The sequence below is a fragment of the Phascolarctos cinereus genome, unplaced genomic scaffold (genome assembly GCF_003287225.1).
Source record: "Phascolarctos cinereus isolate Bilbo 61053 unplaced genomic scaffold, phaCin_HiC Scaffold_4;HRSCAF=312, whole genome shotgun sequence".
NCBI lineage: Eukaryota > Metazoa > Chordata > Mammalia > Diprotodontia > Phascolarctidae > Phascolarctos > Phascolarctos cinereus.
The window spans coordinates 721,001,342-721,026,688 of record NW_027555847.1 but is presented as its reverse complement, the minus strand read 5'-3'; the positions used below and the strand labels follow the sequence as shown (position 1 = coordinate 721,026,688).

Below are 25,347 nucleotides of genomic sequence, written 5' to 3'. Positions count from 1 at the left end.
TGTTCATGGCCTACCTCTCCAACTAGACTGAAGATGGGAACTCTTTCATTTTAGTCTTTGAATGCCAGGAGCCAAACACACAGTAGGTGCTTAATAAATGTTCATTGCTTTGAATAGAAAAATGGGCTCCCTGTCCCTGGAGGTCTTGGAGTAGAGCCTGGGTAACTACTCACTGGAGTTGTCATAATGGGGATCCTTGGTCAGTATAGGTCAGTCGATCAATGTACATTTATTTACAAACACAGGATAGGATATTTGAACTGAAAGGGACATTGTATATAATCTAGAGTCCCATAGCTAGTAAGCATCTGAAGCTGGATTTGAACTCAGTTCTTTGAGACAAGGGCAGCTAGTTGGTACAGTGGTTAGAGTGCTGGAGTCTTCCTGGGTTCAGACACTTGCTAACTGTGTGACCCTAAGAAAGTCACTTAACCCTGTTTGACTCAGTTTCCTCATCTGTAAAATAAGCTAGAGAAGGAAATAGAAAACTATTCCAACATCTTTGCCAAGAAAACCTCAAATGCGATTGCCAAGAATTGGACACAATTCAACAACAACTTCCAGACTCAACCCCCAGTGCTCTATTTACTATGCCATCTAGCTGCTACTATGAAAATAATTGTGACCTCATGGACTCCCTGAAAGGATCTCGGGGACCTCCAGGGTTCCCAGGCTACACTTTGAGAATTACTAATCCATTCCATCCACCTCATTTAATAGGGAGAAACTGAGGCACAGGAAGAAGAAAGGACTGGTCCAAGCTCATACAGTTTGCTTATGGTAGTTAGGGCTCCTTAAATGCTAGTCATAAAAGGTTTGGGAAGCATCACACCTTCAGGCTATGGCTGGCTCATGGGCAGCCTGACATAACTAGAAAGCAAATGACTGGACCAGTCATTTTTCTTGTGAAGAGTGAAACATGTACATGGCCTGGGAACTTGATGTTAGACAGAGACAGATAAAGAAGGTAATTCTCCAAGAGTCATAACATTTTAGACCTGGAAAGGCACCTGAGAGACCATTCTGGGAAACCCACATAACGGGTTCAATAAATCCAACAAAGTTCTCCTGGAACCCTCAGAGGGCAGTATAGAGTAGTGGGAAGAGCCCAAGAATTGGCGTCAGGGGAACATAAATTCAAATTCTAACTCTGCTACTTGCTGTTTGTACGACCTTGGGCAAACCTCTTAACTTCTCTAGGACTCAGTTTCTCCATCTGTAAAATGAGTAGATTGAGCTAGATCATCTCTAAGATATATTTCCAATTCTATGATCCCATGATTCTTCCTCCCAAGCCAATGGAATTCTCTGAAAGATACCAAAGGTAGTCCAGCCTATTAATCCACCAGCAGTAATCAGCAGCTTTTCCTCCTTAAAAAAGCCAGTTTTGAGGATTGCTGCTTTATAATACAATTTAACATCTGGAATGGCCAGGCCACATTCCCCTGCATTTCTTTTCAGTAGTTCCCTTGATATTCTGGACCTTTTGTTCTTCCAAATGAATCTTGTTATTATTTTTTCTAACTCTATAAAATAAATCTTTGGTAGTTTGATTGGTATGGCACTTAATAAGTAAATTAGCTTAGGTAGAATTGTCATTTTTATTATATTAGCTCAGCCTACCCATGAGCAACTGATGTTTTTCCAATTATTTAGATCTGACTTTATTTGTGTGAAAAATGTTTTGTAATTGTGTGCATAGAGTTTCTGGGTTTTGTTTTGGGAGGTAGACTCCTAAATATTTTATAACATCTACAGTAAATTTAAGTGGAATTTCTTTTTCTATCTCTTGTTATTGGGCTTTGCTGGTAATATACAGAAATGCTGATGATTTATGTGGGTTTATTGTATAGCCTGCAACTTTGCTGCAGTTGTTTATTTTTTCAAGTAGCTTTTTTACTTGATTCTCTAGGACTCTCTAAGCAGCAATCAGCAAAACTGCTTGTTACTGGCTAAGAAATGCAGTGGTGGATCAGTGGAATAGGTTAAATATGCAAGACACAGTAGTCAATGACTATAGTAATCTATTATTTGATAAATCCAAAGACCCCAGCTTCTGGGATAAGAACCCACTCTTTGAAAACAAAAACTGCCAAGAAAACTGGAAAAGAGTATGGCAGAAACTAGGCATTGATCAAAATCTCACACCATATACTTAAATAAAGTCCAAATGGGTTCATGATTTACATATAAAAGCTGATACTATAAGCAAACTGAGAGAGCAAGCAATGCTTTACCTGTCAGATCTATGGAGAATAGAAGAATTCATGACTAAACAGGAGATAAAGAACATTACAAAAAGCAAAACGGGTAACTTTGATTACATTAAATTGAAAAGTTTTTGCATAAACAAAGCCAATGCAACTAGGATTAGAAAGAAGGTAGAAAATTGGGAAAGAATTTTTACAACTACTGTCTCTGATAAAGGCCTCGTTTCTAAAATATGTAGAGAATTGAGTCAAATTTATAAGAATACAAGTAATTCCCCAATTGATAAATGGTCAAAGGATATGAACAGGCAGTTCTCAAATGAAGAATTTAAAGCCATCTATAGTCACATGAAAAAAATGCTCTAAATCACTATTGATTAGAGAAATGCCAATCAAAACAATTCTGAGGTACCATATCACACCTATCAGATTGGCCAAGATGACCAAGACAAGAAAATAATAAATGTTGGAAAAGATGTGGGAAAATTGGAACACTAATGCATTGTTGGTGGAATTGTGAAATGATCCAACCATTTTGGAAAACAATTTGGAACTATGCCCAAAGGGGCTATAAAAATGTGCATACCCTTTGACCCAGCAATAGCACTTATAGGGCTATATCTCAAAGAGATCATACAAATGGGAAAAGGACCCACATGTACAAAAATATTCATAGCAGCTCTTTTTCTGGTGGCAAAGAATTGGAAATTGAGAGGATGCCCATCAATTGGGGAATGGCTGAGCAAGTTGTGGTATATGAATGTAATGGAATACTATTGTGCTATAAGAAATGATGAACAGGCTGACTTCAGAAAAACCTGGAAAGACTTGTATGGTCTGATGCTGAGTGAAGTGAGCAGAAGCAAGAGAACATTGTACACAATAACAGCCACATTGTACGATGACTAATATTGATAGACTTAACCCTTCTCAGCAATACGAGGATCTAAGACATCCCCAGAGGCCTCAGGGTGGAAGATGCTATCCAAATCCAAAGAAAGAACTATAGAATTTGAATGCAGATCAAAGCATACTGTTTGCTATTTTTTTTCTCTTCTGTTGAGTTTTGTTTCCTCTTCCTGGTGGTTCCTCCTATTGGTTCTAATTCTTACTTACAACATCACTAATGTGAAAATATGTTTAATAAGAATGTATGTGTATAGCTTATATCAGATTGTGCTCTGTCTTGGGGAGGGTGGTGGGGAAGAAGGGGGGGAAATTTTTAAACTCAAAAGCATATGGAAGTGATTGTTGATAAATCAAAATAAATTAATTAAAAAAAATAAAAAGCCAGTTTCAACCCTGCAAGCTCCCAAAGGGGTCCACATGCAGTTCACCAGCAGCCAGTTCCATTGCCTTCCCTAGATGTGGTGCTAAAAGAATGCTACCTTGAGGTTGCCCACATCATGAGAGAGATCACAGAGTCAACCAAGAAGCTTTGGAGAGGTATTTTCCAGAACAGGATCAATTAACTGTCCATCAACAAGCCAGTCAGTTCTACAACCAGAGATAGCTCTACCTTCCTTATATAAGCATTCTTCTTTCTATTAAGCTCACATGGCCAGATCACCAACATTTTAAAGACATCCAATGATAGCTTCCAACTCTCTCACACCAGGCTTTCTACACTTGGTAACAGCCCTCAAATTCCATTCAACAAACATTTAACAAGCACATACTGTGTGCCAGGAGATGTGCTAGGCAATGGAGAGAGAGAGAGACTGAAAGGAGCCAGCACCTGTCCTCAAGGAGCTTACATCCTACCAAAATGCAGAGTTAAGATGAACTCACCGAGATTCTCATGGCCACAGATGAGAACAGGGAAAGGACAGAGAAGTAGATCTGAATCCTTTTCCCTCCAAACCTCTTCATCAGGTATTCAGGCATGGTCACCACCTGCACAGGTAGAAAGAAGCAAGAATCACACTGTACCACAAAGCATCATGGGAACCTTGGACGCCAGAATTGGGGGAACAGGGACCTCTGTGAAGCATTGTGCGAGTAATCCAACTAATACCACTCCCCTCATGCTAGAGTGGAAAGGCATCATCCTAACATGGGAGCCAGGAACCATAGCTCAAGTCCTGCCCTTTATGTGACCTTGGGTAAGTAATTTGGCCTCTCTCAGCCTCAGTTTCCTCATTTATGAAACTAAGAAGATAAAATAAAATCTCACATACAATGCACCTTCCAGAGTTGTTATAGCTAAAGGGATTTGGACAACTTGAAGCACTGTATAAAGATGAGCAAATAGTCTTACAAGTGTATGGTATGAATAATTGATGATGCAGGGCTCCGGAGAAGAAAGTGCCCCTGCCTTTGGGTACTTACCCCAGCCTTAATGTAAATGGGGACAAAGAGCCAACCTAGGATCAGCAGCGATGGCAAACTCTGCCAAAAAAAGAGAGAGAGAGAGAGAGAGAGGAGAGAGAGAGAGAGAGAGAGAGATCATACAGAAATTAGGCTTGTCTTCTCACTGGTCTTGCCCAACCAATGCTTGATTCCCCAAAATCCTAGGTTTCTCCCCTCTCTTCATCTGGTGCCTACATGCTATGATTTAAAGGGACATTGGGAAATATGGCTGCTGAGAAAGAACTCTCTTCCAGCTTTAATCAATGGACCCACGATGGGCCGCACCATGACAGTCATTCCTTTGAGTGTGACATTTTTAGTCTTTAATAGGGAGTTTTTGAGATTCATCTTTTAAAATGCAAGCAGCCTCTGGATGGAGGAATACATTAGATCTTGGTCTAGTCCCTTACTTTCTCTGGGTCTCAATTTCCTCTTCTGTAAAAGGAGAGGATTGGAGTAGAAGATCTCTAAAGTCCCTTCCAGGTTGAATAACTTACAATACAACTTTATATCATAGACAGAACTCTGGATGTAAAATCAGGAGACCTGGGTTCATGTCCTGACTGACACTTAGTGGCTAGGTGACCCTAGGTGAGTCACTTCCCCTCTCTCTGCCTTGGGTTCCTTGTCTCTACTGCCATACTGGTCGACTTGCTGCACCCCATGCACACATTCCATATTCCATCTCTGTCTTTGCACAAGTCATTCCAGGGAATGCTCTTCCTCCTCATCTCTGCCTCTAAAGAATGATTCCCAGCATCCTTCATAACTCAGGTCAATTCTACCTCCTTCCTGGTGTTATGCCCCCTAAAATTACTTTGTATTTTCTTGTATCTGACGGTGCTGTTTCCCCAGAATGTTCCCTCTCTAAAAGCAGGAGATGTTTTCATCCTGTTTTTACATGTACAACACCTAGCAGAATGCCTGGCACACAGTAGGCACTCAGTTTTTAAAATGCCATTTGAATAAATAAGATGATTAGAAACTGGTGCCACCTAGCTAGAGCAGTCTAAAAGTGATCAAATGTTAGCCCTTTTGCATGATTTAGTTTATCAGATCATTTCAATAGGGGCAGTTCCTGAGATCAGGGTCCAGAGGGAGGTTTATGGGAGGACCAGAGGACACATGAGTTTGAAGGGGTGGGTACATAGATGACTCAACATGCTTGGGTGTCAAGTATGACAGAGACCTCAGAGGTCTCTGGCCTACCCAGACCTGACCAAGAATCCCTGCTCTAACACTCCTAGCAAATGGCCCTTTCAGCCCTTACTTGGAGACTTCCCATGGGGGGCAGGGAGCTCACTACCTCCCAAGGCAGACTGTCCCACTTCTGGACAATTCTCATTGTTAGGAAGTTTTTCCTTACACCAAGACCAATTCTGACTCTGCAAAGTTGGAAAGGTCCCTTGAGGCCATAGAGTCAAAGCCTCTCATTTTACATTTGAGGAAACCAAGGCACAGAATTAAAAAAGGAGCTTCCCACAATTGTACTTGTTGGCTCATAGGATCATGGATCTGAAGTTGGAAGGGATTTCTGAGGACATCTAGTCCTATCACTTCATTTTAAAGATGAAGAAAATGGAATTTTTTTTCGGGGGGGGCAGAGCCAAGATGGTGGAGTGAAAGCAGTGACTTGCTTGAGCTCTCCCCCAAACCCCTCCAAATACTCATAAAAAATGGCTCTAAACAAATTCTGAAGCAGCAGAACCCACAAAAAGACAGAGTGAAACAAATTTCCAGCCCAAGACAACCTGGAAGATTGATCAGAAAGGTGTATCATGCTGGGCTGGGAGCACAGCATGGGCACGCAGGCCACAGCAAACCTGGAGTAGGCCTCGGAGGACTGAATCACAAGCAGCTGTGGAGATTTCCAGACTCCTCAATCCACAAATGCCAAAGACAACTTAGAAGGTCAGTGGGAAAAGTCTGTTTCTGTCGGTGCTCAGAGAGGAAGGCGGGGTTTCAGCTCCATTCCCCAAGAGTGTGGCCCTGGGGGGGCAGCTGCTTCCCGAGCTTCCAGCCCACAGACTGAGGGGGAATCCAGTGGCTGATCAGAGAGGGATTGCAGGGATCTCTTTGCCAGTGCTGAGGCAGGAATCTCTTGCTTTGCCCGTGTGTGGATCTGGGTCACAGTTCTGGGCGGTGGTGCTGGGGTGAGGAGGAGCGCTGGCGTGGTGGAGCTTGTAGTGGCTATGGAGAGGAACCCCTCCTCACAGTTACGGGACAGAAAGGAATACTTGTGGTCACAGGCCAGGAAAGGAGTAAACACCTCGCCCCTTATCATACCACCTTGGAAGAACTGAAAATTTACAGGTCCCTACAAGTATCTCTGAAAACAGCTATACAAACCCCTGAAGCTTGGGACAGTACACTCTCCACATTGGAAGCAGACTCTTACCTTAACAAAGAGTTTAAAACTCAAGTAATTGGCTGGGATCATGAGCAAGCAGTGCAAAAAGAGTCAGACTATATTATCTTACTTTGGTGAAAAAGAAGATCAAAATATACAACCAGAAGAAGACAACAAAGTCAAAGCTCCTACATCCAAAGCCTCCAAGAAAAATATGAATCAGTCCCAGGCCCTGGAAGAGCTCAAAAGGGATTTTGAGAGAAGCAAGTAAAGAAGTAGAGGAAAAACTGGGAAGAGAAATGAGAGTGATGCAAGAAAATCATGAAAAACAAGTCAACAGCTTGCTCAAAGGAGACCCAAAAAATACTGAAAAAATAACACCTTAAAAAATAGCCTAACCCAAATGGCAAAAGAGGTCCAAAAAGCCAATGAGGAGAAAAATGCCCTAAAAAGAAAAATTGGCCAAATGGAAAAGGAAGTCCAAAAGATTACTGAAGAAAATACTTCCTTAAAAATTAGAATAGAGCAATTGGAAGCTAGTGACTTTATGAGAAATCAAGACACTGTAAAACAAATCCAAAAGAATGAAAAATTAAAAACAATGTGAAATATCTCATTGGAAAAACAACTGACCTGGAAAATAGATCCAGGAGAGAGAATTTAAAAATTATTGGACTATCTGAAAGCCATGATCAAAAAAAGAGCCTAGACATCATCTTTCAAGAAATTATCAAGGAAAACTGCCCTGATATATTAGAACCAGAGGGCAAAATAGAAATTGAAAGAATCCACAGATCTCCTCCTGAAAGAGATCCCCAAAGGAAAACTCCTAGGAATATTGTAGCCAAATTCCAGAGTTCCCAGGTCAAGGAGAAAATATTACAAGCTGCCAGAAGGAAACAATTCAAGTACTGTGGAAACACAATCAGGATAACACAAGATTTAGCAGCTTCTACATTAAAGGACCACAGGGCATGGAATATAATATTCCAGAGGGCAAAGGAGATAGGATTACAACCAAGAATCACCTACCCAGCAAAACTGAGTATAATCCTTCAGGGGAAAAAATGGTCATTCAGTGAAATAGAGGACTTTCAAGCATTCCTGATGAAAAGACCAGAGCTGAATAGAAAATTTGACTTTCAAATACAGGACTCAAGTGGAACATGAAGAGGTAAACAGGAAAGAGAAATCATAAGAGACTTATTAAGATTGAACTGTTTACATTCCTGCATGGAAAGATGATATTTGTAACTCATGAGAACTTTGTCAGTATTAGGGTAGTTGAAGGAAAAAAATTATATGTATGTATATAGATAGATAGATAGAGGGCACAGGGTGAGTTGAAGATTAAGGGGTCATATCTGGAGAATAAAATTAAGGGATGAGAGAGGATGATACTCAGAGAAGAAAGGGAGAGGTAGAATGGGGTAAATTATCTCACAAAAAAAAAAACAGAAAAGAAAAGTCTCTCACAGTGGAGGGGAAACAGGGGAAGGTGAGAGGGAATGAGGAATCTTATTCTCATAGGATTTGGCTTAAGGAGGAATAACATACACATTCAATTGGGTATGGAAATCTGTCTTACCCTACAGGAAAATAGGGGGAGAAGGGACAAGAGAGCAGGGGATGATAGAGAGGAGGGCAGATTGGGAAAGAGGGCAATCAGAAGCAAATACTTCTGAGGAGGAACAGGGTTAAAAGAAAGAATAGAATAAATGGGAGGGCAGGATAGGATTAAGGGAAATAGAGTTAGTTTTTCACAACATGTCTACTATGGAAGTGTTTTGCATAACTGCACATGTACAACCTATATTGAGTTGCTTGCCTTTTCAATGAGGGTGGGTGGGGAGGGAGGAAGGGATAAAATTTGGAACTCAAAGTTTTAAAAACACATGTTTAAAAAAAGGTTTTCACGTGCAATTGGGAAAAAAGAATACAGGAAATGGGGTACAGAAGTCTATCCTGCTCTACAGGAAAATAGAAGGGGAAGGGGATAAGAGAAGGAGGGGGAGAGATAGAAGAGAAGGCAGACTAGGGGAAGGGTATTCAGAATGCATGCCATCTTGGGGTGGGGGAGGGGTGAGCAATTTGGAACTCAAAAACTTGGGGAAGTGAATGTTGAAAACTAAAAATAAATACATTTATATTTTAAAAAAATAAAATAAAAAAATAAAGGTGAAGAAAATGAGGCCCAGGAGGATTAAGCCCAAGGTCACTCAGGTAGTATTAGAGACAGAAGTGAAACCCAAGTCTTCTAACAACAGGGACAGTGCTCTAGCCACTGAACCACACTGTCTCCTTTCTACAATCTGATGTTGAGATAGGCATAGAGTCTCTAGAGAGAGAGACCTTAGGCTGCCACTGGTATGAGCAAGGAACTTTGAGGTTCTTCACAGGGCTAAGGAGGTCAGAGGCCTCAGAGATGGGAAGGGAGAAAGACTGGAGAGAAAAATCACATCTGGCCACACACACACACACACTCCAAGGGTCCCTCCTGCCAACATCCATCTACTTCTTCAACAGACAAGCAGACTCCCTCTAGAGCAGGGAGCAGGTGTGCCTATCCTTTGATCTCCACAGATCTCCATAGGCTGAGCTCTCACAAGGTCTTGAGGTGTCCTCTCTGCCCTGCCCTTAACCACTCAGAATTCCCCACAGCCTCATCTGACTCGTGTCAAGCTCATGCCAGGCCATAGGGCACCTCTATCTGTGGCCTAAAGGCTGAGTCAGGGTATTCAGTGCCTACAGGGTATATTACTGCAGTTAACCACAGTTTTATTTCCTCCTCCTAGGCATAAGCTGCATAAGGGGAGGAATGGCATTTTGTTTAAGCTTTTTTTCTCCCTTCATCCCCAGCACAGAACTCTACCTCAGTAGACACCCAAAAATGTTGACTGAATAAATGAATAAATAAATGAATCCTTCTCCCAGTTTAGGATAAGGCAATGATGCAGTGGTCCTCAGGAAATGTGTCAGAGCCCAGCATGGACAGACGTCTTGAAGGATCAAATGGGAATTAGAATGTGGCTGAGGCTACAAGAATCTTGTTGGGGATTTCCCTGTTTGGCATCTCTAATTATTTCCAACATATTGGGTGTTGGCACCTGACCACCAGTTGGTATGTCTGATTCTCTTTGGGAATTTGGCATCCTCAATGGTCTAGCCCAAGAACAGGCATGGATCCTGGACTCCGATTCACTTCATCCACCTCTGTATCTGGCAACCTGCTCCCTGGAAGCTTCCTCAGCTGAAAGGATAAAGCCCTTCAGACTGAAGCAGCTCTAAGGGGGTGAAGAGAAAGCTGGATTTGAAGCCTGAAGACCATAGAACCATAGAAAGAACAAAAAAAATCCCAACTTAATGTGGAGATATGGTCCCCCAAAAGAAACAGGTGAATGCACCTTTCTCCCTTCTGTTTGCAGAGGTGGGGAACTATGGGTGAGGAGCACTGCATACACTGTGAGACTGGCTGATAAGTTACTTGGCTTTGCTGAGCATTTTCTCCTCTTTCATTCTTCATTATGGAGGTGAGGGAGAATGGCTAGTTCAGGAAGGGGGAAGGAAGTGAGATAGACTGGAAAATGAAGATGCTGTGAGAAAAAGGATATACTTTTTTTTTAAAGAAGGCAATTACTTAGAGCTGGTAGGGACTTTCAAGGTCATTTGGTCCCCCTCCCTTATTTTAAATGGAAGAAATCAGTCCAGTGTCACAGAAGACACTCCCCTACCCCAGCTCCAAGCATTTTCACTGACTTGTCCCCCATGCCAGAAATGCTCTCCTTTTTCATCCCCAACTCTGAGCTTCCATGACTTCCTCCAAGTAGTTCAAGTCTCACCTTCTACAAGAGGCTTTTCTTGGGCCTTCTCATTCCTAGGTTTCCAGCACACCCACTAGAGCCATCCTCTCTGCAAATGCCTTCCATCAACTCCTTATATATTTTAGATGGATCTAGTCAGCTATCTGTTGTCTCCCCATAATAAAATGAGTTCCTTTGTAACCTCACTGGTCAGCACAGTGCCTGGAACACAGTAAATGCTTAATAAATGTTTGTTGATTGACTGGATGAATGGATTCCCTTAGGTTAAGAAGGAGCTCTCTTTGCATATGTGGCGGTAGGCTTAAGAGAAAAACACCAAGGAAGAATTACCTACATTTGTCTCAAGCACGGTAGCAGCAATTCCTGAGGCTGCACCAGTCCCAGCCAGGCCCACGAAACTGACACTGCCAATATTACTGGCAAAGAGAGAGGCACCAATCTGGAAAACAGAGGAAGAACATGCTGATATCAGGCTGTGAAATCGTCAGTCTTTTATAAAAATGCAGGATCATGGACATGAGAATGGGAAGGGAACTTTGGGAATATCCAATCCAACTGTCTCCTTTTACAGAAGAGGAAACTGAGGCCCAGAGAGGTGAGAGTTCTTGCCCTAGGTCACACAGCTAGGCAGTAGCAGAGGTGGGATTCAAACCCATCTTTGCTTGGGGCTGTTAATGCTTCTTGATGGCTTGGCCCCCTCCCTTCTGCCATAAGAATAGGCTCCTTTCCACCATGGTCAGTCTGTTGCCTGCCACTGGTTCTTAATCTACTAAGCTGTCATATGAACCTTCTTTCATTCATCTTTCTGTTGAGTCTCTGATGGGGACTGAAAAATCTTGGACAAAGAAATAACACTGAAGAAGAGGCAGAGCAGGGGAATGGAGTCCAGTGGAATCCTCACTGAGCCTCTCTCTCAAGCACATTCCCCCTTTTCCCTCCTTGTCACTGGGAAAGTTCTCAAGGCTCCTTTCCCCTGTATCTCACATTCTAAACAAGGAAACTTAAGAGAAGTGAGTCAAGGTCTGGGTGAGGTCCAAAGGGAAGCCCAGCCTTTCTCCTCTCTTTTTTTATTTCAGATCTGAGCTGGTCTTCCTAAGTCTGAAGCTTGGGAGAGGCTATAGAAAGCCACTGTTCAAATAAATAACTAGGGGATAGTGGCAAATACTCACGGGCCACCATGCCATGTCCCTGCCAGCCAGGAAGAAGCCTCCCACTGTTGCTCGATTGATCTTCAGCATGGCCTGGGTACAAAGGAGAGAATAAGACAAGATGTGAGAGCTGAAGACACAAGAGAGTCAACACCCAGACTATTGAGAGGTGACATCACAAAAAAGCAAAGAGAGATTATTCTCATCAACATGCAGCCATGTTGTGCCATGAACAAATCTCAGTATTTGTTGTTTCATCAATTAGTCCTGTTTGACCTTTCAGTGACCCTATTTGGGGTTTTCTTGGCAAAGACACTGGAGTGGTTGGCAATTTCCTTTTCCAGATCATTTTACATTTGATAAAACCTAGGCAAATGGTGTTAAGTGACTTGCCCAGGTCCGCACAGCTAGTAAGTGTCTGTGATCATGTTTGAACTCAGGTACTTCTGATTCCAGAACCTGCACTCTATTCCAATATGCCTTCATTCAGAAACCTTGAATCACTGAATCTTAAGACTCAGAATAAGCCATCCAGCCCAGCCTCCCTTCCCAACTCTGGTCTCCTTTCTCTTCAAACAGGTTTCAATTATTTATATTCTTAAAAGAGCTAAGCCCTTGAAAGAAGCATTTTGTCTTTGCCAAAAATTCAGATGATCAAATGTGAAGCTAAATTAAGTAAAGATTTATTGCCCTTGAGGTTTTCAAGGAGACATCTAATTTCTACCTGGGTGGCTCAGTCCTTATTACCTGTAGGATGAAATAGAAAGTCTTCTGCTTGGCATTTCAAGCCCTACATGAGCTGTCCCACCTCCCCTGACACTTTTCAGTCAGACTTTGGTCCTTTCCAGCTACACTGGCCTCCCCGCTGCTCCTCAAACAGAACCGTGCAGTTCCCAGTCCTGTACCTTTTCACTGGCTGATCCCATACCTGGATTTTTTTTCCTGTCCCCACCTCCCCCTATTAGCTTACCTGGACTTTTTCAAGACTCAAATCTTAGTTCTGCAAGGTCTTTCACAAAGCTAGAGCCTTCCCTCTGAAAGAACCTTCCTTTCACACAGCATTTATTTGGAATGGATATGGCTGTTTCCAGGTTGTATCCTCCGTTAGAATGTAAGCTCCTTGAGGGCAGGTATGGTCTTTATTGTGGTTTTTGCATCCCTGGCACCTAGTAAGCCTTTTGTTGTTGTTCTTGTTGTTGAGTTGTTCAGATATGTTTGACTCAGTGACCCCTTTTGAGGTTTTCTTGGCAAAGATGCTGGAGTGGTTTGTCATTTCCTTCTCCAGCTACTTTTACAGATGAGGAAACTGAGGCAAGCAGGGTTAAGTGAGTTGCCCAGGGTCACACAGCTAGCAAGTGTTTGAATCCAGATTTAAACTCAAGAAGATAAGTCTTCCTGATTCCAATCCCACTGCTCTATCCACTGAGCCACCTCACTGCCCCAGTAAGCCTTTAATAAATGCTTATTGACTGTCTGATTTCAAACTTGCTTCTGATAATATTTTCTCTTAATGTTATTATGTAAAGAGATGGCTGAGTGGATAGAGCGCTGGGCCTCAAGTCAGGAAGACCTAAGTTCAAATCTGGCCTCAGACGTGCACAAGCTGTGTGACCCTGGATGAGTCATTCGGCCTCTCTTTGACTTAATCCAGTGGAGAAGGAAATGGTGAACCACTCCAGTGTCTTTGCCAAGCAAACCTTTATGGGGTGAGGAAGAGTCAGACGCAGCTGAACAACTGGAAAACAGCAAAGAGGTACTTTGTGGTCATCAAATACTTACATTGCTGATGTAATGAGGGTTCGTATTTTATACAAAAAGTAATAGTTACTGGATCAAATGCCCCAAGCTCTCTCATGCCTCTCAATTATCCACGCTTAGAAAATTGCACAGACAATATAACCCATTGCAATTTACTTTGTCTTTCTGAGCTTCTGTTTCCCCATCTGTAAAAGAAAAGCTGGATTCTAAAACGCCTTCCAGCTTAAAAGGGCTATACTTTGAAACCCCAAGAGCAGGCACACCTTCAGGAGGCACTAGCCTGCCTCTGGAGTTGGGAATCTTAACCTGGGCTCCCCCAAAGAGTCCAGCATCGATTTCAAAGGGTTCAAGAATTTGGATGTGGAAAAATTACATATTTGTTTCAATATAATTGGTTTCCTTCATGATCTTATGCATCTTATTTTATTCACTAAAAACCATTACTCTAAGAAGGGATCCATAGCCTTCAGCAGACTGTCCCACAGAGGAGAATCCACAACACAGAAAGAAGAAGGACCCTGCTCTGGAGGATCAGCCTTACTAATTCAACCTTATTTTAATGACCCAATTTCACATGCCAACTGTGCACAATGGCATATGATGTTTAGCTGGCAACTTCTCAGAGAAAACTAAAGCCACTTGCTCTGTCTTTGCTCATGGGTCACTTGAAGGCCAGTGAAAGGTCTCTTTCAGGACACATGGTAGGGACATTTCAGCTCCAAATTTAAACTCAGTTGCAGAGAATGAGGCTACAATGTGGGCTGCTACATTCTGGGTCTCATTTGCCCTCTCCCAGTTTGTTCTGCATTTCTCTCGCGGTCTAGCAAAATTAAGGAAAAGAAATGTGCTCTGTAAGCCCCCGTGACTTTTCCACACAACAATAGCCTTGGGGCATCATACAGATCTTACAAGTCCAACCACCTCATCTGAGGAAACGGAGATCCCAAAACATTAGATGATTCAAAAGCAGAACATCAACACCGAGCTCTGAGGCTGAGGGCCAGTTCATCCTCCAGTCTTTCATGCCACCCTCAGCAGCAAACTTCACAGTCGATCCAAGTACCCCCCCTTCCATCAGGTAAATAACTCAATCTCTCTGAACTAAATCAATGACCCCACCAGCCAGAGACAGCTCTAAATGCAAGGCACACTGGGAAGAGCACCTGGTCACAGAGATCAGGAGTCTGAGTTCAATCTCAGGCTCTGCTGTGACCTGTGACCCTGGGCAAGTCTCTTATCCTTCCTGCTCCTCAGTTTCTTCCATCTATAAAATGAAAGGATTGGACCAGATTGCCTCCTAACAAGTAAAGAAACTAAGGCCCAGAGAAGTTAAATGACTTAGGATCATCCTATAGAGGTGAAAGGAAGCTTAGAGGCTCCTTCTACCCAAAGCATCACTTGACAGCTGAGGAAACTGATGCACAGGGGGGTGAAATGATTTGCTTAATGTCACCCAGAGGCACTAGTGGGCATCAGAAGCAGGATTTGAACCTACATTATTTGCCTCTGCACGGTCGCCCAAGACAGAGTGGTGTTTCCCACACTGAAGGTATTCAAGCAAAGGCTAGATGGCCAGTGGGTGTCTTATAGAAGGGTTCCTTGCTCATATATAGTTTGGACTGAGTGATTTCCTATCCTCTATGATTTTGAATGAGTCTAATCAGTCACCTTATGTGGGAGGTGTGTCCCCATTTTAATAGAGAGTAAAACTGAGGCTTAGAGAGGAAGAACTGACCGGTGCATGGTCACACTGCTGGTAAATGCCAGAAGTAGGGACTCAAACACAGATTTCCTGTCCCCAACGTCCATTTCTCTCCATCACTCCCTGATGTCTCTCCACATACAAATGTGCTCCGGATGGTTACAAATTGGACATCAGCATTTAGGAGAAAAGATGCTCAGTGCTGTGTTCCCCTGTGGAATCCGGAGAATTCTGACTCCTGCTGTTGGTTACATTTTTACTCTGTGGGGAAGGAGGAAAGCAAGCAGTGAAACTGGCCTCATTGCTGCAGTTGGCTCAGCATGTCCCGCATAGGATGGGTTTGGGGTCAGGGTAACTGGCACAGCGTGGCCAGTCCTGGGGAGAGAAAAGCCTTCCGCGGGCACTGCTCTTCTTCCCTTCACGTGAACGGTCTCATCTGATCTTGAAACAACATGAATGCAGGTAAGTAAACACAAGCTACACGCAGAGTGGTTTATAATCAGGGGACTAAAAACTGGAGGATTAGGATGGAGGTCCAAAATCAGGCTTGAAGGAGGGATTCTAGAGACAGAGATAATCAGGAAGGGCATTACGAGTAGGGGGTACAGGCGATGCAAAGTCATGGAGACAGGAATCATAAAATAGTGAAAGGAGAAGAGCAAATGGGCCAATTTGACTTCACTGGACAGTACACGACAAGGAATAATGTGAAATAAACAGAGAAAGAAAAGCAGGAGCCAGACTGTAAAGGGCTTTAAATGACAAATAGAAGAGTTTTATTCCATGCCAGAGGCAATAGGGAGCCACAGGAGCTTCTTGAATGGGAGAATGACATGATCAGATCTGCGCTTTTAGCTGCATCAATTCAGCAGCCATATGAATGAATAGATTGGAGAGGGGAGACACTGAAAGCAAAGAGACCCAGTGAGATGCTATTGCAATAGTAAAGGAAAAAGGTCATGAGGTATCACACTAGAGTGAAAGGAAAGGATGGATGTGAGAGGAGAACCAGTTGAGAAGAAGGAATTCATAGAGCCTCCTTTTTCTCTATAATATATGAGATGATGTCATCCACTGACAGGGCTGGGTAGGAAAAGGGGGGAAGTGTGAGAGGATCAAGGAGAGAAGACAAGAGTGGCTGTGAAGAGTGAGATAGAGATTCAATTAGGGAGGAGTAAAAGGATTGCTTTGTTGTATGAGGGTCCAGCTGAGATTAGGAAAACGTGAATTATGGTGGACCCGGCTGGCTCAGTTGTATGACTTTCTTCACCTCCGTTCAGTAGCTGGGGTGTCAGGGTAGAGGAAGTGGATGGTGGGGGTTTGGTGAGGCATGAACATTGACAAGAGAAGGGAGCAAAGGATTTGAGAGCATCAGGCTGACCAACCATGGTATCAAGAATTGAAAAGGAGGAAAGGAAAGCCAGACAAAGAGTGATGGTCAAAGGGCCTAGATCTGGTGGAGAGGATGAAGAATAGATTTAGGAGGAGTGAGGGACAAAAAGAGAGATCCTTATAGGAGGTGCTGGTCTCACACAGAGGAATTTCAGAATTGTCCAACCTGAAGATGGAACACTTGTGATATCACACTAGCGTGATCCCTATTGTGTGATTTTGGACAAATCACTTAACTTCCGTCAACTTCAGTTTCCTGATTTTACAGTGATGGGGTTGAACTCTACAGGTCTCTAAGCTCTGATCCAACCCTCCATCTATGATACTGTGACAGTCTTGTGTGGAGTGGAGGAACACGTCATGGGAGTAGAGAAGTCTGGTGACTAGGCTGTCCAGGCTATTCAAAGGGCCATTAACATGCATGTTGAAGTCCCCAAGTATAACGGCGAAGATGATGTGGAGAGGAAGACCTCGAGCCAGGTATTGGACTCCTGGAGGCCAGTTGGTAACTGTTGGCCAGGCTTTGAATTGGGGGAAGGGATTCATTGTATAAATGCCAAAGGAGTCGAGGTAGCTGAGAGATGGTGGCAGAGGGAGGGTCTGGAAGTACTGATAGAGAGCAAGGAGTATTTCCATTCCTCCTCCAGGACCAGTTTCCTGGAAGAAGCAGAGAAGATTCATCTACCCCTGGAAAGAATGACCAGAGATGCAGGATCTCTTGAGGTGGGGAAGGGAGGGAGGAGGAGCCAGGTCTCTGTAAAGACCAGAAGATAGGAGGGCAGCAGGAAGAAGTCTGGGATCAAGGGGAGTTTGTGAACAACAGAATGGGAGGAGGAAGGAGATCAGACAGGAGAATGCAAGGGACTTTTGGAGGGGCATGCTTGAGACAGGTGGTGATGTGAGGGTGGGAGAGGTTTCACGTAAGGGCAGGTAGGTGAGAGGATGTCTGTATCATGTGATACATGATGGTTTAGGAGCTTGAGAGCCATAGAATGAGGATGCAGCACCTTTGTCTGCAGATTCCACCTTCCAGGTATCCATCTATGATAGGGATGGGTCAGTTCTGCTCTAATGTGGAAAGAGCACTACATTTGCATTTGGAGGACTTAGGATGAAATCCCAGCTCTGATACTTACTATCTATTACTCTGGTCAAGTCACTTCACCTCTTCAGTTTCCTCATCAGTAAAATGAGGGGGTCGTGGTAGATGACTGCCGAAGTGCATTCATAAATCTATGATCCTAAGCAGTCATTCCACCTTCATTTGAAGACTTCCGGTGAGACATAACCCACCACTTTCTGGGGCCAGCCCATCTCACTAGGAAGAGCATGTTTTCTCTTCTTCATTTTACAGAAGAGGAAACTGAGGCCTGAAGGAGAAACTTTGACACCTGCCATTTCTACAAAGCTCGGTGCTTTACAGAAGCCCTTCCTTTGCAAGATAGATGCTATAGAAGAGATTATCCCCCATTTTACAGATGAGGAAACTGAGGTTCCAGGAGGGAAAGAGACTTGTTAAAGGTCCCACAGATATGCAATCAGAAGATCAGCCTCTTGATTTTAGGTCCTTTCTACACCCCTACACACACACCTCCCTTCTATCTCCCCACCCCACTGAATACTTTTCTCTTCATTCCCAGACATTCTGTTTCTCCTCATTGACCTGGCATATTGAATACCTTGCCCTGTCTCTTGTTGAGGGGGGAGAAGAAGGACACAGATGTCCAGCCCAGCTGGAATAAATTGATGACACTGCCTCAGCTTCCCCACCTCCAGTCACACTTCCTAAAATTCCACTGTCAAAGAATAGACTCCCTGAATATTAGAGCTAAAAGGAACTTCAGAACAGAGGATGTCCAAGCATGATGACCTTAGAATATGGAATGTCACAGATAGGAGGAGTATTAGGACATGAGATGTCAGAGGAAGAAGTCCATCCCTTTCATTTTACAGTTGAAGAAACCAAGGCCCAGAGGGAGGAAGGGGCTTGTCCCCCAGGTATAAGCTTTGTAGTAAGTGAGAGAGCTCCAAATTCTGTCCCCTTGCCTCCTCCCTGCTGTCCCCCCTTCTCCCCACCAGTCCCCTGCCTTGCCCTCTGCCTGGGACCCCACGTACCCACAAGCCCACAGCCAGAACCACCACGAAGTAGATAACAATAACTGAGATGTCCGCGGCATTCTTCATGCGGTCCGACGAGTGGGGAGGCGCGGGGGTCCCAGCAGAGACACTAGGGCTCACAGTGATGTCCATGGTGACAGCAGCAGCTTCTGTCCTCTCCTCACTGAGGCAGGTCTGTACTCACTGACAGACAGACCGTCTGGTGCCGTCCTGGTGCTTGCTGCTTGCCTCTTTAAGACTCCTGGGCAAGAGCTCTGTCTGCCATCCGTGTTAATGATCAGCCCCAGTCCACCGAGGGGAGGGCAGAGAAGGAGGGCAGGGCAGAGGAGGAAGGAAGAATCCAGAGGGGGAATGAAAGAAGGGCAAAGCAGGGGAGGGGAGTACCCAGGTGGCAAGTGGCAGGTCTTTCTGTTCTCTGGAGGTGAGGGGACAGGGGACAAAGGAAAGGGGAAGCTTGCACAGCTAGTGACCTGTTAAAGGAAAGAGGTTTGTCTGGAGGGCTGAAGGAGAAGGGGGAGTGCTTCCCAGGAAAGGGATGGGGGTGGTAAAGTTTAGAGTAGTATAAATTAGGGAGCAAGCATGCAGACCAAAGTTGGTCCCTCCAGGCTCCTTCAGCCTCACTATCAGGGCAATTAAGTGGGGGAAGGGGGGAGTGTTCGCAGAATTAAACTCTAACTTGAGCCCACAGTGCTGATCAGTCAGAACTCTCCTGACCCTACAGCAGCTTGTGCCTCCCTGGACAAGAAGATGCCAAATGGAGCTTCATGGAAAGGGGACCTCAGGATAGAGACCAGACACTCTTCCTACTCTATGGGGTAGACCAAGGATCACCTCTGAAACCTCCAGCCTCTGCTTAAAGGCCCCCAGTGAGGCAAAGCCTGCTCTCCCACCTCTCTTGGGGGCAGCCCCTTCCTCTTTGGGACAGTTCTCACTGATGTCAGGAAGTTCTTCAAGCCAAAATCGACCTCTTTGCAACTTTACCCCATGGCTCCCTGTGGTGCCTCTCCCTCCCCCAGGGCCTGGCAGAGCAAAGCTCATCCCTCCTCCCCATGGCAGCCTTTCAGATACTTGAACACAGCTCTCCTGAGCTTTCTCTTCCCCAGGCTAAGCATTGCCACTTCCTTCAAATGCTCCTCCAAGGGTCTAGTCTCAAGGCCCTTCCCCATCCTTGCTGCCCCCTCTGGCCATTCTCCAGTTTATCAGTGTCCTCCCTCACCGATGCGCCTACCAAGTATATTGGGTATTATCTTTATCTTTGGGTGTGTATATTTGCCCCCAATTAAATGACATAATACAAAGGGAGATTGGTCACATCCCAAGGTTCCTATGATAGTCAATAGGGGGCTTATCACCAACCAACTCCAGCACCCCCCTGTCTTTGCCCCTTCTCACTCCTGGCATCTCCTGCTTCATTCTCTAAAGGCTTAAAACAAAGGGAACCCAGGCACCTAAAGACAAAATTCCCTGACTCCTCTCCCTGAGTACACCCACACCTGCTCCCACAGATCACTTTGCTACAGGTGCCCTGAGCTGACAGAACCTGCTCTTTGGGTCAGTAGCTAAGCAAGTCAGATGTCCCTAGACATACTTTTCATTTGGGTTGGAGCTAGGTTGCATCACTGACTTCATTGTATTATCTGTTCCCCAAAACTATCCCCTCATCAAAATCTTCCTATTACTCTCAAGGGCACCAGCATCCTCCCAGTCACTCCAGCTCACAATCTTGGTGTCATTCTCAACTCCTTAACTCCCACTCACCCAATGTAGCCAACCGGTGCCAAATCTTGTCATTTATTTCTCAGTGTCTCTTGAATCTCCTTCTTTCTCCCTATTCACAAAGCCACCCTCATCATACCACACCCCCAATTATGGTCCTCACCATCTCTTTTCCAGACTCTTACAGTAGACTCCTAATTGGTCTCCCTGCCTTCAGTCTCTCCCTGCTCCAGGCCATCCTGCCCTCAGCTGCCAAAGTGACTTCCTAAAGCACAGATCTGACTGTGTCATTCCTCTACTCAATAAACTCCAGTGGCTCCCTATTGACTCTAAGACCAACTATGAATTCATTTTATCTAATTCTTTTAAATGTATAATTTTGTGTACATTTTATGTACATAATTAACAGTGCAGCAGGGTGATGTCATGGATAGAGCACCAGCCCTGGAGTCGGGAAAACCTGAGTTCAAATCTGGCCTCAGACACTTATTAGCTGTGTGACCCTGAGCAAATCACTTAACCCTGTCTACCTCAGTTTCCTCCTCTGTAAAATGAGCTAGAGAAAGAAATGGCAAACCACTCCATTATCTTTGCCAAGAAAATCCCAAATGGGGTCACAGAGAGTCAGACAGGACTGAAACAACAGAACAGCAACAAAGCACATGTCTTTAATTTATAAATAAGCATTCAGATATTGTGGGTGAGCACACAAAATTTTTTACACAATTAAAAAAGCTTGGAGAATATTGCCCTAGGCAATACTTTAAGACTACAAATTAAAGGTGATGTGCCTACCTGCAATGGTAAAGTGACTTCCCCCTTCTGGGAGTTCCCTATACTCACAAGTCCAGGCTCTATACTTTTTAGTATCTTATTCTCCCCATCCTTTCCAACAGCTTTCAGACAGAAACATTCCTGAAACAAGTCAATGTCCCGATCTCTTTCTGTGTGAAATATTCCATAGACAACTGTCCAGGTAGACAAAAATAACTTCTTCTTATAGCTCAATAAAAGCATCAGGGTGTCCATTCATTCTCTGTTTAGGGTGTGGGCTGTGTTTAGGGAAGACTAGTACCTCTAGTGTGAGGACTGTTGAGCCCTTTTCAGGGCTGCTTTCCACCTTTGGTGTCCACTTGCTCCACCTAACTCTCCCCTGTGACTCCAAGAAGCTACAGCATGAGCAGTGGTCACGCTCCAGTAAACCATTTCAGCAGACAGAGAAAACCAGGGTGAGGGTAACTGAAGGTTCTCAAACCCATCAGTAAGTTGGGTGGGGGGGAATCTATGCCAAGCATGTGAAGACTTCCCCTGGTGGAATTGGCAGAGAACAATTTGTTCCAAAGGTCACGAAAGCGGCTGAAGTAGGCACTATGGAGCACTTAGAACTTGGTTAGACATCAAAGATGCCAAGGTCCACTGCATCTTCAGCCATCACCAGTCATCTTGACTATGTCCTGCCACTGGATTGTGATGACTCTGGAGGAAAGAGTGAGGCCAATGACTTGTGCAACTCTGCCTCACTTAAATCCAATTTATGCATGAATCAAAAGACATCACTCATACCATTTTACCATTTTTACCTATCTCAAAGCCCTGTAGTGACAGGCAAATGAAGAAGCAGCAGATGCAGATACACTTGGAGCTGCAGTCATAACCTGCACACAGGTGGCCCAAGCCATAGGGTCATCTTCTCACTGGAAGCAGCAGTGGGATTCAGCAGCCCCCTGGGTCTCTGAGCAGCCTTTTAAGGATCACACTGCTCACCTCCTGATGTGATGAAGGGGCTAAAAAAGGTGCTCTCAAAATTGTCTGCTTACCCAACCCTGGCCTGATTACCTTGGCAGGTGGGGATCCCATCCTGTGGTCAAAACACAAAAAAAATATACAAAAACTTCTGCAAAGATGATTCCACTCACCATCAGTGTGGAATGTGTGCACACTTACAGACACCACAGAATCCAATAGACCTGAAAGAAAAATAGTTCTTGTTGCAAGAGAACTCAGGAGGTATTGCATTCAAATAGCAACCCTCACATCCAAGCTGCCATCCAGCCTAGTTGGGAAGCCAGACTAGCTAAGCCTTGGGCTTTCTCTTGACAGGGATGTTGCTAATCTGGTGACAGGGTCCTAGGAGAAAGTGACAAAGGGCTCGATCTTTTGCCTCAACCCTCTGGCTCCAGAGGAAAGCTTTGGACTAGGAATCATGGGTGTCATCATGTTTATAACTCAAAGCAGCCTCAGGGAGCAAGCATTTCATTTTTCAGGAGGAGAATCTGAGGCCCAGAAAGGGCCTCTAGCCCAGGGCTGAACACGATATTCCCTATGTAGCCTGACCAGAGCAAACCTAACATCATTAAGACACCATGGCTCTATGTAACCCTAGAAGTGACTTTCCCAAGGCCACTTATTAGCTGCATGTCTTTGGTGAGTCACTTGTCCTCTCTACATCTCACACTCTCTTCTATGGGATGAGGGGATTGGACCCCACGACCTTTGAGTCCTCAGAGGACTCCCAGCTTTGAATCCTTGATTCTATGATCCTAACCCCATTTTGCAGATCAGAAAACTAAGGCTCAGAGAGAACATGAGAGGGAAAGCTAACACATTAGACAACACAGTCAGAAACCTGAAAGGCCTTGACAAACTGGAACAATGAACCAGATCTACTAATGTGGAAGTTAACTGGGATAAATGTAAACAGATCTCCAAATCTGTGTTGTGTGAGGGGCCAGTTGAGGTTAGAGAATGTGAATTGTAATGGAACCAGATGGCTCAGTTGTATGACTTTCTTCAGCTCTGCTCAGCATCTGGGATGGAGGGGTAGAGGAGGTGGATGGCGGGGGTTTAGTGAGGCATGAACATTGATAGGACAAGGGAACAAGGGAGCTGAGAGCATCAGGCTGGCCAATCATATCAAGAACTGAAAGGGAGGAAAAAAAGAGCCAGAGAAGGAGTGATGGTCAAAGGCCCTAGATATAATGGAGAGGATGAAGAATGGATTTAGGAGGAGTGAGGAACAAAGAGAGAGAAGACACTGGTTGACCACTTTCTGAGTGTGTTTGAAGCCAGACTCTTCTGGAACTCCACCTTGGAGGGTTGGTCTCTGAGATCTCCTTTGAATGAACACACTCAGCAAGTCTACACTGGAGTCACAGAACCTCAGAGTCAGAAGGGGCAACCAGAAGTCATTTAGTACTATTCTTGCTGGAACAATGCCTCTGAGGAATGATCATCCAGCTTTTCTTCTAAACCTCCAGGAGGGGAAGCCCATTACTTCCCAAGACAGCCCAGTCCCCTCTGGAAGAGCTTCAACTATTAGGAAGTTTCTACTTCAAGCTGATATTTGCCCTTTTGCCATTTCTTCTCCCCACCTCCTCCATGACTCCTGGTTCTCCCCTCTGGGGCCAAGAAGGAAATGTCATCAGCCAGATTTGAACAGGTCTTCCTGACTCAAATTTCTTACTTCAATCAGAAGCCTCATAATTTAGAAGAAAAAGTATTCTGGAGTGGTAGGCTTGGAGCCAGGAAGACTCATATTCCTGAGTTCAAATCTGTTCTCAGACACTTCCTAGCTGTAATACCCCCAGGCAAGTCACTTCACCCTGTTTGTCTCAGTTTCCTCATCTGTAAAATGAGCTGCTGGAGAAGGAAATGCAAACCACTCCAGTATCTTAGCCAAGAAAACCCCAAAGGGGGTCATGAAGTCAGGCACAACTGAAAAATGACTTTTCCTGACTCCAGCCCCACCACCAAGCTCCCCTACAACCACTGCAAAAATATAAATTGAAAGAAGGAAAAAAGAAAGTGGATATTATGTAATTATAATGACAAAGCTTTGCCCCAAAGATGAGGAGATTCACCACCTTCCCTTCTTTACAGAGATAGAGGACCACAAAGCTAGGTGACATAGCAGATAGAGCACTAGACTTGTAGTCAGGGAGATCTCTGTTCAAATCCTGTGTCAGACATTTACTAGCTGTGTGACCTTGAGCAAGTCACTTGACCTCTCTTACCCTCAGTTTCCCCATCTTTAAGACAGGAATAATAGCACCTACTTCCCAGGGTTGGGAAGGTGAAATGGGATATGTGTAAAGTACTTTGCAAACCTTAGAACACTACAGAAATGCTAGTTGTTGTGGTGGTTGTTACTCACGTGGTGTGGTGATTGATTATACAGCACTGCCTTTTGTCATTTTCTTTCTGTTTTGGTCCTCGTAACAAGGACTGGATGACTAAATAGGAGGAGGGGAGAGATATATTTGAGAATGAAGATGATGGGAAAACACAAAAGCTACCACTCCATGTGGCTTTACTTTTTCAGGATTTAAATTTTGGTGATATCTTTTGGTTTTCATCACCTTCATTCCCAAAGTTATAACTACAAATTATTATTTTTTTAGAAAGAATTACACTCCTTGAGCAGTGGCTGGGTTATGGCCAGGCAGATTTAGGCTGGCTGTCAGGAGAACCTCTGCAGAATCAGAGCCGTCCCATGGTTTCTGGTGGGTCCCTCTTAATAGAGCTCCCCAAGCCAAGTGGGGCTGAATGTTTCTTCCAGATGCTACAGAGGGATGGGGTGGTCTCATTCACTCTGGAGACCCTTTGCAGCTCTGAGATGTTTTAAGCCTGTGATTGACTTCTGAGACCAAGGTGATGAGCATTCACATTAGTCAGCTGCCCTGGGGGTGAGTCTCCCACAGGGAGGATTGCTCTTCCCTATCACCCCTGTCCTTACCACAGCTCCCAGCTTTCTCATCTCATCTGTTGTTAGTCTAGCCAC

At 44.3% G+C, this 25,347-nt stretch overlaps 1 protein-coding gene across 2 annotated transcripts in view; it reads right to left on the bottom strand.

Moving 5' to 3' along the window:
- Positions 1–19,053, bottom strand: part of LOC110215240 (solute carrier family 5 member 4-like) — a 55,459-nt gene extending 36,406 nt beyond the window's left edge. For both annotated transcript variants that reach the window (XM_020996559.2, XM_020996560.2), the window contains exons 1-5: positions 18,849–19,053; positions 11,903–11,974; positions 11,068–11,172; positions 4,542–4,601; positions 4,002–4,106 (exon numbers count right to left, since the gene is read on the bottom strand). In XM_020996559.2, coding sequence (XP_020852218.1) covers positions 4,002–4,106; positions 4,542–4,601; positions 11,068–11,172; positions 11,903–11,974; positions 18,849–18,983 — 477 coding nt within the window. In that variant the 5' untranslated portion in view covers positions 18,984–19,053. The remainder of the gene's footprint in view (positions 1–4,001; positions 4,107–4,541; positions 4,602–11,067; positions 11,173–11,902; positions 11,975–18,848) is intronic.
- Positions 19,054–25,347: the final 6,294 nt, after the last annotated feature.